The 13864-nt window shown below is 43.4% G+C and overlaps 2 protein-coding genes and 1 long non-coding RNA gene across 7 annotated transcripts; 1 reads left to right on the top strand and 2 right to left on the bottom strand.

The window, feature by feature from the left end:
• Positions 1-1587: 1587 nt before the first annotated feature.
• On the bottom strand, positions 1588-7034 carry Psi (P-element somatic inhibitor). 2 transcript variants are annotated; one of them, XM_017146474.3, is made up of 8 exons: positions 6892-7034; positions 6613-6698; positions 5367-6503; positions 4994-5155; positions 4398-4930; positions 4079-4340; positions 3555-4022; positions 1588-3055 (listed from the first exon to the last, which is right to left on the bottom strand). In XM_017146474.3, exons 2-7 carry the CDS (start codon positions 6685-6687, stop codon positions 3669-3671), a joined length of 2523 nt encoding a protein of 840 aa, XP_017001963.3. In that variant the 5' UTR covers positions 6688-6698; positions 6892-7034; the 3' UTR covers positions 1588-3055; positions 3555-3668. The 2 variants fall into 2 exon arrangements, with proteins under 2 accessions (XP_017001963.3, XP_017001962.3); XM_017146473.3 differs by having other exon boundaries at positions 1588-3105.
• Positions 7035-7180: 146 nt separating this feature from the next.
• Positions 7181-13261, bottom strand: LOC108060650 (phenoloxidase 3-like). Its single transcript, XM_017146436.3, is given in 4 exon segments — positions 7181-7701; positions 7760-8533; positions 12115-12210; positions 12278-13261. Coding segments are annotated over 4 exon segments (2085 nt in total). The 3' UTR covers positions 7181-7470.
• Positions 8963-10965, top strand: LOC138912798 (uncharacterized). 4 transcript variants are annotated; one of them, XR_011418353.1, is made up of 4 exons: positions 8963-9252; positions 9999-10120; positions 10191-10360; positions 10412-10965. It is a non-coding gene; the product is annotated as an uncharacterized lncRNA (long non-coding RNA). The 4 variants fall into 4 exon arrangements; XR_011418352.1 differs by having other exon boundaries at positions 8964-9252; positions 10038-10120; positions 10412-10964; XR_011418350.1 differs by having other exon boundaries at positions 8965-9252; positions 9999-10360; positions 10412-10963.
• Positions 13262-13864: the final 603 nt, after the last annotated feature.

Below are 13864 nucleotides of genomic sequence, written 5' to 3' on the forward strand. Positions count from 1 at the left end.
TGTTGATAGATAGGAAAATTTATTTGTAAAATTTAATTGTTCAATTGTGACATTTAAAGAGTATTACTTATAATACACTTAATTGAATTTAAATGATTTTAAATCTACTATAAGTAGAAGATTAAACTAATTTGTCAAGGTTTTGACCGGGGAAAATTGGTAGCTATCACGCAGATAAAAGGCTGAAACATACAGATAGTCAGTTATGATTCAGATATAATATATTGTTACAAATAAATAAAGCATCATGGATAATATATGTGTAAATAAAAAAAAATTGAAGAAAAAACATTTGCGACAATTTCGGGACAAAAATACATTTATCATAATATGGATAATACAGGAGTAGTAATGAACTTTTCTCTCAATTGGTCCTGAAAATAGATCAAAGCACGTAATTTAAATCAAATAAATGGAAATGTATGCAGAAATGTGAATTTCAAAAATATCATTTGATTGCAAAATAAACGGCTTGACATTGGACCCAAAAGAAATGCTCAACGGAATGGGTTATTGAATGTACTACTAATAATAATTTATGGTTAGGACATACTTACCTTTGTTGATAGAACACGGATTTTCTCGGGTACCTTTGCTAGAATGAAAAAAAGGAAATCGACTTCCCACAACCATGTAAAATTGGACTATACTTCTTCAAACTGCCATAGTAATAACATTGAAATATTGCTCGGATAATTTCCTAATACTAGACCTGAGACACTCTTATTATATGAGTTATAATATATAGTCAATATATAGTACACGAAATCGAACACTATAAATATAGGATAGGCTTGGGAGCCAATGTAAACCGCTTATATAGCAAGCAAATGATACCTTGAAACGATATTTTACAAATATACAGCACTGAATTGATCAATAGGGAGCACTGTTCGGGAAATTAAATATCGTTGCTGTTGCTAGGAAAATATTTAGAAATACATATAAATATATATTGTCATTTTCACAGAATAGTATATAGTATATAGAATATTCAGAATAGTCAATTATGGGTATAATATATGTGCAGTTTGATATAAAAATGTTACTCCAATATGGTTCAAAGCATACCTAATGTGGCAATCATTCGACCGATCACTGGGAAAAGTTAAACGCCCGTCCCGATCCCCAAGATCTCTTCCACGACCAAGGCCCAGAACCTCTGAAAATACGCTCAATAAACGATTTTCAAATGTGGCAATAAACAGCTGACAAAATATATCAAGTAAGATCGATACAGTCGAAGTCCCGACTGTGAGATACCCGCTACTACTTTAAAGGATGTTCGTTCACGCATAATAGTATTCAAACTTTTGAATATGATTTTAATTTTAGAGTTTTTTCTTTCTAGATTTCTATCCTACTGAATATTTGGCTATTTTGTATGATTCTGAAAAGGAATACCCCCTTAAAGTTCCAAATATGGAAGTATAGAAACAGACGAGCTTTAGAAACTGAAACTTTAGAAACAATTCATATACTTTACCTTCTGCCAATACAAGTAACGGGTATAAATATAATCAATAGAAACGCAATAGGGCAATAAGCACCGAAGTGCTTTGTGCTGGCAATATGTATATGGATATATTATACGGTATATTAAATGTTTATTCAATGCTTTGCCGACTGCAGGGCGGATCAGGATCTGGATCGTGTCCCGATCTGAGCCTGCCTTGTCGGACAACGGTTACAATATGGTTCATCTGCTGTTGCAACAATCAGATATTTGGGGAGACGTAAAACTTAGTTTAGATTATATGTCAAAGTTAAGATTATAAATTATGGTAGACCTACATTCATTTGGGTAAGTTTTCATTGTTTGATTTGCAATATGTTTAATTTCATATATAGTAATAACAACACACGATCTTACCAAGTTTGACACTTTTACAATAAATGGTTTGTATTTCTTCATGTTTGTTTTGTGAAAAAGTTTTGGGGTTTGATTTCGTAATTCTGTTATGAACTGGACTGAAGGGCGGCCTCTGAAAGTACATACTTTACGATTGCATTTGGTGATATAGATATTAAATAGGCATGTAATCCTGCTCATAAAAAGTTCGTCCAAAGGTAAATATTGAAAATATGGTTTTACCAGGTTTAAAATTGAAAGTGTACAAATATAGAACAGGGAATAATTTAAAAATCAATTCATTGCCGGCTTACTGCTAATGATTTGTCTCCAGAACTGAAAGGTGAAAATATTGTTATGCAAAATGTCAGATCAATTGATAAAGAACACCTTTAAACAAGTCCCTGACTCGACTCAGATTTTATAAACGTGTTGATTAAGTTTTGGAAATCTTACCAGATCAGCAGACATAGTTGATCATGTGTAAATGTCGATCATATCTTGTTCAATTGTTTTTAATTACATCTAAGCTAAGCTAAGTACGTGAAAATGGGTTCATGTATTAAAAACGTTCGTTATATTTAATGCTGTAAATATATGCGTATGCTACTAACATTATAGTGTTTCAGTTATTGCAATTGAGAATTTTCAAGACTGGTGTCTTTCAAAAGTAAAACACCCATAGCTGATTGTTCAGGTCTGCGCTCACTTGATTTGCCTGAATTGACTGTGAACAAAATTAAATATGCGATAGATATAGATGCAGATGTGTGTACAAAAAAAGGAAACAAAACACCCAAAACGGATTCAATTAGCTTCCCCTTGTGTTGAAATGTCTGTGCAAGTGGTGATCATAAACAGCAAGAGCATTATCTTTCATTCGGTCGGGTTTATGCATAGATAGTATGTAAAAGTAGACTTAGTTTCTCGGGGAAATCGCTTACAAACTAGTGGAGAAATTATAGGCAATATCCAAATAATAGACAGTGTTAATCATATTAATTTACATTTATGCAAAAGAGTGACGCCACAAGCTAAACGTTCAATGTTCACTCCCCGATTGATTGATTGGCTGAGTGATCTGGGTCCTCGTCTGATCTTCGCCTCCATTCTGCCGTGTGTTGTCTGTCCGCTGCTGTTGTTGTTGATGCTGCTGTTATTGCAATTAAAAATCATTTGCCCTTGCATTTCTGTTCTGATTTGCTAGTATTGTGGGGGATAAAAGACATAGGACATAGTAGAACAATAGATCACTGCAAAGAGTTTTACGCATGGTAAACAAGATTTGGTTAGGATATCACAGGTCATTATGTCATTATAAACAATGGATCAGATCATTTTCCAAATATGCCAACGAATTTAGATTTGGACGTAAATGATAATCATCTGAAAGCAATCTAATGGTAGATAATGGATAGGAAATTCAATAACAACTGTTACAGATGTTTATCAATGTCTTTACCCAAAATAAAAATTTGTATTCGCTTAGTTGAAAAATGCTGACCCGAATATATATTGTGTAAAAAAATGTTTGTAAAGTAGAGAAGGGAAATTGATTTATAAATTGAAGCAATCTATTCAAGCAGATGGGTAAAGCAAAAAATACGTAAAGCAAAATTCAAGGCGGCAATATAATTCAAATCGATCCATAAACACACTCCACTGACAACTACTGGGGATGTCTTGGAACTTTAGAACTCACCCCATGCAAGGCACCTGCATCGTCCTCCGACCGCAGCATCTTCCACTTCGGTGTTCGCTTCCACTCCCACATACATCTCCTCCCCGCTCCCGATCCCGATCCGTCCGAGCGTCCTCAGTGTTTGTCGTTTTTGTGCGATTTCTGCTGTCCCGGCGCACCAGGATAACCGCCGTAGCCTCCTGCTCCTGGATAGCCGCCCGGATAGCCAGCCGGCGGACCACCGCCCTGTCCGCCGCCAGGCTGAGGCGCTCCTTGTGGCTGACCGCCAGCTGCAGCCGCCGCCGCATAATACTGCGAATACTGTGCGTACTGGCTGGGCGTCATGCTTTGGCCATAACCGCCGGCTGCCGCTGCAGCAGCAGCTGCTGCAGCCGCCGCCGCCGCGGGATTGGGCTGCTGGCCGGGATTGGGACCGCCCTGGCTGGGATTGCTAGCGTTATTCTGGCCACCCGATGCTCCATTCTGTGGCTAAAGTATCAGATTTTATTAGTGAGTTTCTACTGAGGGTTTTATAATTTACCCACCTTGTTTTTTAAAGTCTTTTCGATGGCCTCGGCTTCTTCGATCTTGCCCACGCTGCGATAGTACTCCGCCCACTGTGCACTATAGTCGGCTCCTCCGGCACCACCGGCGCCTCCCTGCTGCTGTTGGGATTGTTGCTGCTGTGGCTGCTGCTGCTGGGATTGCTGCTGCTGTTGCGGCTGGCCAGGACCTGAGGAGCCGCCTCCCTGCTTGGCCTTCATTTGCTGCTCAATCATTTCGGCCTCTCGATGGCATCCCATTTGTCTAGGTAAGACATGAATTGTTTAGTATAACAAAAAATATTATCCTGTTATTGCTTACTTGTAGTACTCTATCCACTGTGCCGAGTAATCTTGACCAGCGGCTGCTCCTCCCGCCGCAGCGCCGCCTCCCTGATTGGCCATGGCCATTTGCTGCTGCTGTTGTTGCTGCTGACCGGACGGATCCCAACCCTGCTGGCCGTAGGGTCCGCCCCACGGCTGCTGTTGCTGCTGGTAGCCCGCTCCCGAATTGGGATCACCGCCCTGCATTTGATTCTGGCCGCCATAGCCGCCCTGCTGCTGACTGTGGTGCGAGTTGTTTTGGCCACCGCCAGAATTTCCGCCTCCACCACCACCGCCGCCGGAGCCACCACCACCTCCACCGCCGCCGATGGGCTTGCGGGAAATGATGTTCAGCTCCATGTTTATCTTCTCGGAGATCATTTGGCGGGCTGCCTCCACCTGATCGGTGGTGCCCTTGGATTTGAAGAGCTTCTCATTGGGCGGATTGCTGGCATTGCGATCCATTTCGGTGTGGGCTCCAGACTGCTGGTTGATCAGCTTAATGGTCTCACCACCGCGACCAATTACAATCTACAGGGGGAGGAGTTACATTTAGAGGGTTTGATAACTTGATGTGGTTAGCTGTGAACCTACTCCACACTTGGAAGCGGGCACTAGGAATGTGATTTCCTCCCGTCCTCCTTGAGCGTGATTAACGCCGTATCCATAGCCGTAGTTCGAGTTGCCGGAGTCACCGCCTTGGCTGCCTCCACCGCCGCCTCCTCCGTTGCCGTTTCGGTTCATGCCGTTGCGTTGCTATAAAATCAGGAAGGTTTTTAGTTTTTTGTGTTGAAATCTTCAAGGGTTTATAATAAATAAATCAAAAATGACTTAAAATTAGTAAGAATATCTCTGAATCAGTTGTATTAATTCAGCATTTAGTTTACAACTGGTTTAAACGATGAAAGTTTGTTTGGTTAACAAAACGGCTTGATATTTGATTTGCTTTGAAAAATTACCAACTTACCATTACATTCTCAATCAGTCCATCAATTGTTCGCTTGGCATCCTCGACCTGCTGCCGAGTGCCCTGGATGACGCACCTCCGATCGCCCATCTCGTCGTTCTTTCCCTGGATGAACTGCAGCTTGCAGCCGCATTCGGTTTGGATCTTTCGGATCATGTCGCCGCCCTTGCCGATGACCACGCCCACCGCGATTTTGGGCACAAAGACCTCGACGCTCTCACCGCCGTTGCCGTTGTTGAAGTTATTGAATCCCATGCCCGGACCACCGCCGCCACCTCCTCCTCCACCGCCGCCGCCGCCGCCTCCTCGACCGCCCTGCTGCTGCGACTGAGCATCCTTCTGGGCAATCAGGTCGAGCACCATCTGCTTGGCGTGCTCGATCTTCTGCGCCTCGCCGGAAATGCGCAGCGGCTTGATCAGCTCCTGGTTGGGACCATCCTGGATGATGATCATCTTGGCGCCGGTCTTCTCCTGCAGCTGTTTAATCGTATCGCCGCCCTTGCCAATGACCAGGCCCACCTTGGCGCCCGGTATCATGATCTCCTGGTACGGCGGATAGCCGCTGGGACCCGGTGGCGGCATATTGATGGTCAGCAGCACCTCCACCTGGCCGCCGCCAGCCCGATTGGCCATGCTCTGGATCATTTCGCGACCCTTGGTCACCGTATCCCGCTGGCCGCGCAGCATGATCACGCGATCCTGATCCTGCATGACCTGCACCTTCACACCGGACTCTGCCTGGATGTGGGTGATGGTGTCGTTGCTGGAGCGGCCCATAAAGGCGCCGGCCACGGAGTCGGGCAGTCGAAGCTGCTCCTCGCAGCTAGTGCCCGCCGAGGCGGCCAAGCGGGCGGCCACAGCAGCCGCCTGGGCAATGGCCTGGGTGATGCTGGCGCCGCCGGGACCACCGCCTCCCCCTCCACCGCCTCCCCCTCCACCGCCTCCTCCTCCACCGCTGCCGCTGCTCATGTTGGAGCTGTTGTTGCCGTACTCGGGACTGCCGAAGGAGCGCTTGCACTCGGGGCCGCTGTCGCCGTCGTCGTTGTGCCGCTTGAAGTTGGGTGCTCCGCCGCCTGAGGACGGTGGTGAGGGGCCCGCTGTAGCGCCGCCCTGGCTAGGTTGAATCTTGGCCGCAATCTTGGAAAAACGAAGGGGAATCGAAATGGGAATACATACATATACACTTCCGCCTCTCGCTCTTCTTCTTCTTCTTCTTCTTTCTTTTCCCGGGACCGAAAGAACTCACCTGCTTGGCACGCTGGATTGCTTGCGCGAGTGCCTGCGAATGATTAATGCCCGCCTGTTGTTGGAACTCGCTCATCTCGGTGTGATCTACAATGTAGATAGAATTCGATTCGATTTACGCTCTTTTCTTGTGCCAAACGAAGCCCCTGCACGAGTTGAAAATTCAATAGCCGTAAGGGGCGAGCGAGTTTTTCACAAAAGCCGCGGCTTGCGTTCACGCGTTTTTCACCGCTCCGTTTGACTTTTTCTCAATCGTTTTCCAAACGCTTTCGTTGCTTACTTGTTTAGCTGTCCTTTTTCTGCTCTTTTAACACCTTTTTGCACTTTTCTTTCGGCTTTGCGGTGAAAATTATGCGTCTGCAAAAAACTTGTATAGCATTATAACTATGTTGGTGGCGTTTTTTCGCCCCCGGGATTTTCACGGCATTCGGTGAACGGTAACACTGCGCACCAGGGTCGGCGACCTAGCCAAGTTTTCGCTCACGGTTTGAACCTTCGCTTTTCATAAAGGATTTCGGTAGGATCTATTACAAACATCAATAGAATCCGAAGAGATTTAATTAAACTGTTTAAAATTTAATTTTTGTTTTATTTTTGTGCCTTAGTACACTGACATCTCGTTTTGTTCATTTACGTTTTTTCGAAGTCTACTTCTTTGACTGGAATAGCCGACTCCATCTAGCCATGTTCGTCTGTCCGTCTGTCTGTCTGTCTCTTTCCCAAAAGTAAAAGTAATGTAAACCAAAAAGTTGTGAAATAAGAGTTAAACAAATTATGATGAAATAAGAAATAGCTGGAAGATATTCCATCTGCAATAGAAAGTAGACTTCCAAAGTAGGTTCGGGTAGTTCCATCTGGACTAAGATGGTAATGTCGTCTTTTCCAGAAGCTTTTTGGTCCAATTGTCATGGGTAATGGTAACCTCCACGGTGCCCATGTTGGGTGTAAGGAAGTGTTCCAATAATCGGACACCCTTGCGGGACTGGCGATCGAAGGGAAAGCCCATGGACCTTCGATCCGGATAGAGACTATCGTGGAGTCCGCAGTATGAAGCGGCATCGCCGCAGGCACACTGAGTTGTTTGGTCAACCTGGTGGAGAATTAAGAGTGAAGATCAATAGGTCCGTAATATCCCTATGAAAGCCTACCCTTTCATCGTCATAGTTGGAAACCATGACGAATAGCTTAAAGCTCAGACCCTCAGGACGACCCCTGGGCACCAGCATGTGATGGGGCCAGCCACATCCGCAGAAGTCCGCTTATCATCCGCTTATCAGATTTTCAGGAGAATTTGTATCATCTTTTTCATTGCTATCCTGATTGCGGAAAGTGCGCTCAAATGGAATGGTAACATTCGAATCTATGGAGTTCCGAGTAAACGTAGAGCTTCCTGGTGGCATGGTGATCACAAACTTGTCCATCTCCACCATCATCAGACGCTGTTCCTCGAACGACATGGTAGCATTACGATCGTCCAACTTTGGGGCCAGGAAGATGCGAACGAATCCCTTTCGTTTGTCCTTACTAGAGTTCTCCACCTTGATGGTGTAGGTGAATGGGTGGTGCTGCAGGTGGGTGAATCGAGCAGAGACCTTTCCGCGGGGCGAAAAGTCCATGCCGCGGGACATGTCTACATCGGACTCCTGCCAGAAGGTGGTCAATTGGTTGGTCTGATCCTGGCTCTCCACACTGATGCTCTGCACCTGGATGTCCGGATAGCTGAGCTCCTCCGCGCTATAAGCGGGCAGAAGTCGCTTGTGCTCCTGGAACAAGCTGTCGATGAAAGCGTGCCACCTGTAGAAGACCGGATCGCGCATGGCGGTGGCCGTTTCGGCCATCACACCAGCTTGCTCCAGATGCTTGTTAGCTGGATCGTGGCAGTAAGCGATCAGAATGTGTCCCTTATTGTGAATGCTACCATACTGGGGATTGAGATAAAATATAAATAATACTAAGAAAACTTTAACAATCAGGTGTGTCCCAGAAAACACTAGAGTTTTTTCAGAGAGTTGCTTTCAAAAACAACAAACAACAAAAAAAAAACTCCCTTGTTTTCCTTGTTTACTCAATCAAAAGCAACACAAAAACAATTGTCGGGTTCCCTAAAATCTGATTTTGATGCTTTCAAATGTGTATTTTTTTTTCCTACATTTGGTTCAGTTTGTGAGTTTGCAAATATCTGCATAATTTTCATAAATGTCCAAGGCTTCGTTAACCTTTTTTCGAATTAATGTTGAAGAAGATTTAACAAACTGCATTGGATTATGTGTTCAGCGGCTTAATTTAAAATGCTGATCAAAAGAATTTCAAATGTATCGGATAAAACTGAGTAGGCTTCATGTTGTTTTTCATACAAGTGCGTGTCAAAAAGCAAACTTAAACCTCAATTTTTTCGGGGACACCGACATTTTAAGCGGTTGTTTTTAGCAACTCAAATGTCAGGTACTTGAAAAGAAAAAAAAATCCTACATCTGGTTGATAAATAAATTTAGAAAAAGAAAAAACTGCGCAAAGAACCTTCAATGCCTGCAGCGGGAATAATAGCCTTAAATGATGAAAGGAGGAGGGCTTTAATGCAGGAGAAAGTAAACCGTAGCCGCCTAAGAGATAGATCTAATCCGCTTTCAACCTCTGATGAAGCGTGAGTATTGCTTATACTTGTGGTACATAAATACATGCTTGTCAATTTACAGTTTTCGTTACAACTACCGCATTGACAAAAATGCATTCATCTTTATTATACCCGTTACTCGTAGAGTAAAAGGGTATACTAGATTCGTGCAAAAGTATGTAACAGCTAGAAGGAAGCGTTTCCGACCCCATAAAGTATATATATTCTTGATCAGGGTCACTAGCCGAGTCGATCTAGCCATGTCCGTCTGTCCGTCTGTCCGTCTGTCCGTCTGTCCGTCTGTCCGTCTGTCCGTCTGTATGAACGCTGAGATCTCAGAAACTACAAAAGCTAGAAGGTTGAGATTTCCCACACATATTCTTTGGCTTCCTACGCAGCGCAAGTTTATTTTAGCCGAGCGCCACGCCCCCTTTAACGCCCACAATCGCCCACTAACGATTTTAAAATGGGCCCTGCGCCCACATCTTTAAAGATTTCCGAGAAGTATAAATGCAATTTTGTTGTGTATATTTATACCTATCGAAATGTAGAAGACATTTTTCAAATCGGACCATTCATTAAAAAGTTATACGCTTTATAAATTGTCAACATATATCTATCTCCCTCGCACTCCCTTTAGCTGAGTTACGATTATTAGTCGGGACACCAACCCGACACAGCGTTCGCACTCCCTTTAGCTGAGTGACGGGTATTAGATAGTCGGGACACCAACCCGACTATAGCGTTCTCTCTTGTTTTTAACTTGATTCAAGAAGATATTCCCAAAAATTCTATTCCGCCAATCCTGCAACTAGCTACTGCACTTAGATTCTTAGGTGTCGGCTCATTTCAAAAAGTCATTGGAAAGGACTTTGATATTTCAATCTCAAGACAAGTCGTATGCAAAACTTTGTGGAAAATACTTCCGATTCTAGAAAGTCATCTGTGTCCTCTATTTATAAAACTAGAGCAAACAGCGGATCGAATTGCCTCTTCAAAATTGCATTTTTTTACGAAGTTTGGAATTCCCGGAACTATTGGATGCATTGATGGGACTCATGTTAAAATAATTAAGCCAAGTCAAGACGAAAACCAGTATCTAAACCGTAAAGGATATTTTAGTATAAATGTTATGATAGTAAGTTAAATGCCTCAAGATTTAATTTTTTGTACATACTTATTTTAATAGATTTGCGATTACGAAATGCGGATTTTATATGTCGACTCGTCCAAACCTGGGGCATCGCACGATTCTTTTGTATGGAATTCTGCTGAGGCCAGAAACTTCTTAAATCAAAAGTGGGATGAAGGCTGTCGGAACGCTTGGCTTCTAGGGGACTCTGGGTACCCTCTGGAGCCATTTTTAATGACGCCGTACAGAAACCCTAGGCCAAACTCAATGCAACATGTGTTTAATCTCAGGCATGCTTCTGCGCGGAATGTGGTTGAACGCACAATTGGTGTTGTTAAAAGCAGATTTCGTGCAATTCAAGGTTGTTTAATGTACCACCCGACCAAAGTGTCAAAAATCGTAAATGTTTGTTGCGCTCTCCACAATCTTTGCCTTGACCACAATGATCAAAACTTTTCCGAAGAAGTTTTGGGCAATCCATATATGTATCACAACGGGGATGGCGACATTACAGTAGATATTGCTAACACTGCTCAATCCAGAATTCGCGATGAAATTGCGAACACCCTAGCAATCTAATACTTTGTAATAAATAATAGGCAAAACTGCTAAATCGCTTTTATCATTTAATCAAATTTTTTTAGCAAATTGTCAGCAAATGTATTGAATTTTTTTTTTTCTTCCACCAGTTCCTTCATTATTTTACCTATTTCAACGACTGCTTCAGCAGTGCGCTCATGTTGAGCACTGATGACCCGAAGCTCCGATGCTATTTGCCCAAATATCTTATTTTGTTCCTCCAAAAGATGCTGAACATTTGCTGTGCGGCTTTGCTTGCATTTTGAGCTTGACGCTGTCTGGCTGCTGGAAGTGCAAGGAGCTTCCTCGTCTTCGACCTCAAGAACTTCTGGTGAAGCGGTATCTAAATTGAAGTGGGTGTTAAACTATATGCTTCGATCGTTTTATTTCCTACCATTCAAATTGGGATTGGTTGAAGGTGCCCTCTTAAGCCCAAAAGTACTGGCACCTGGAACTCCATCTACCATCGAATAAAGGCCACTCACTGTGGCCACTACTTCTTCCGTAGCAGTGAGCGCCTCAAACTTGAACGGACCTCCTCCAGTACCATGTAGCTCTCTTTTATTTTTTGAAATCTTGGCGCGGATACTTTGCTTCCAGTCTTTCCAAATCTAAATCTTTAATTACAAAACTATAACTATAAAGTCCTTCGAGTACATACCCGACGCCATTCGTCAACTGTTTTTTGGGGCGGGCCAATCGAATTTAGAGAAGCTCCCAGATCAGACCATGCCTTGGTAACCATTACCCTGTCACCTCTGGTGTAACCTTTGGCTATATCTAGGTGCTTCTCCATGAATTGGACCAGCAACTCTTCCTGTTCTGGAGTTCTATGCTTTCCCCTAAAAAGTTGGCAAAATGCACATAGATTGCAAGAAAATACTTAAACTTAACTTACATGTTGTCCAAACGAATTGACGAATTTATTCAGTTAAACATAAGTTTGACACTCTAAGAGCCGTAACAAACCTACTTTGTTATGGATCAACAAAAACGTCGATGAAAATGTATATACATTTGAAAGCAACCCAAAAAAAAATCTAGGAACCCAACAATTGCTTTGAGGTTGCTTTTTGGTTGTTAGAGTTTTCAGGGACACACCTGAATGTTTTTTGATGATAGTACAGGTTACAATCTATTTTTTCCCCGAACACCTATTTTGGATTAAATTAAAGCTTTACCAGTGTCCTGTTGACCGAAAGATCGGAGGCCTCAATCAGCTTGCCCAGGATGTCGATTCCCTTCACTTCGTCTAGGACAATCCTTTTATTATTATCCTAAATAATTTAAAGAAAATGTCGATTATCTCCTGATAAAGCAGGACAAATGGGTCAGTTAGCTCACATCCAAAACGTAGCCCTGGTGAATGGCCTCATAGATGCGTTCCCGCCAACGCTTTATGTCGTCGATCCCAACTCTTTCCTGGTCATGTCGGTGAACATCCCGCAGCCGGGTGTTCTCAAAGCGCGGCGGATAGGTCCGACAAGCCACCGAGGAGTGCATCTTTGGAAAGTAGCCCTCCGCAATGGGCTCATCTAAATTGTGGATCGGAAGAACCCGGGCCATATGGTTACTCAATCGCTCGGCATTGTAGCGGGCAATAATTTGCTGGTGCATATAGTAGAACAACTCGCCACGGCGATCCTTATCGACAATGCTGCGGATGGCGCTTTCGAAAGGATAGACCAGATGCCAGTGCCAGTGGTGCAGGTTGATGCCCACATCCTCGCGAAAGTACCACAGACGGTGTTCCACATCCAGATCGCAGGCGGTATGTTTGACGGACATACATTTGGGTCCACAAGAGTCGGAGCCCTCAACCACGAACGATTCCCTTCGCATATTAGGAAACAACTGCGAGTCGATGAAACGATCCGGAAAAACTTGCGATAAGGAGGGCGGAATAAGGTCCTGGGTGTCCGGTCGATGGAGCAGTGTCACCGATAAAGCATAGTTAAACATCACCGGGTTAACCCGATCCCGGGCATACACCGCCACGCTCAGCAGGTCATCCACAGTCTCCATTTTCATAAAGACTTCGATCAAGCGCCCCGCCATCTGGTGGTGGGATTTCAGGAACAGCGAGAACTGTTCGGTTCGGCCCAACGACATGGGGTAACTGAGATCGGGAACGGAGATTTCCTTTACCGGAACGCACTTATCATTCCCACCACAGACGCGCCCCTGAATCATCTTCCAGATCTTGTTGTACCGATTGGTCACATAGGAGTCGGGAACTTGGAACACGGTACCATTGCCACCCTTGTCCATAAAGACGGGCTCCGTGGGATGATCGAACAGCAGGAGAAGGTCCTTTTTGTCGGCCATTTCATTTGAATAATACTCTTGCTGGATGTGGTGGTGGGGTACATATACTCTCTACAGAAACTTCACTACTGTGATTATCCAACAAAGGGACCAAACTATTTATACCCAACGACCACAAACAAAATCAAAAATGAAGAATTGATTGTGGCCACCACAATGAAAGTTGAAGATTTAATGCGGTTACGGAGAATTTATAATTGAAATAATGATATTGACAATGTTTGTAAATATTTTTTAGAGACCACAAGAAGAGATAACAAGAAAGGAAGCAAGTTGGGGGTTATATACCTTTGCAGTTTATTCCGATGGGGGCTACATGTTTAATACAAAAAGGAAATTAAGCATTTAAAGTCTGTAGATTAAAGAAGACATTTCCAATCCGACTAATATTTTCGTCATACAGTTTAAAATTGATTTTGCTACAGATTTTTTGATACCACATGTTTAAGCATAGAGAATTATGACGTTTTGAAATTAAGTATTTGTATTCTAAATTTTAGGATGATGATGTCGTTAAGTCTTCGCTTTTCATATAGCCAGGGTAAAGGAAATATCTATTGGGAAGGAAATGAAACTAAATCGGGGATTTCACAGAAATCTCTT

This window comes from Drosophila takahashii, chromosome 2R (assembly GCF_030179915.1).
Source record: "Drosophila takahashii strain IR98-3 E-12201 chromosome 2R, DtakHiC1v2, whole genome shotgun sequence".
In the NCBI taxonomy this organism is placed as follows: Eukaryota; Metazoa; Arthropoda; class Insecta; order Diptera; family Drosophilidae; genus Drosophila; species Drosophila takahashii.

Bases quoted from the DNA above. Each gene is read 5' to 3' on its own strand.
- Psi (XM_017146474.3), bottom strand. From the start codon at position 6,687: ATGAGCGAGTTCCAACAACAGGCGGGCATTAATCATTCGCAGGCACTC. The intron at 5,156-5,366 runs GTAAGTTGGTAA...CTGATTTTATAG, and splicing joins GACTGATTGAGAATGTAATG to CAACGCAACGGCATGAACCG. The intron at 4,931-4,993 runs GTAGGTTCACAG...CTCCCCCTGTAG, and splicing joins TGCCCGCTTCCAAGTGTGGA to ATTGTAATTGGTCGCGGTGG.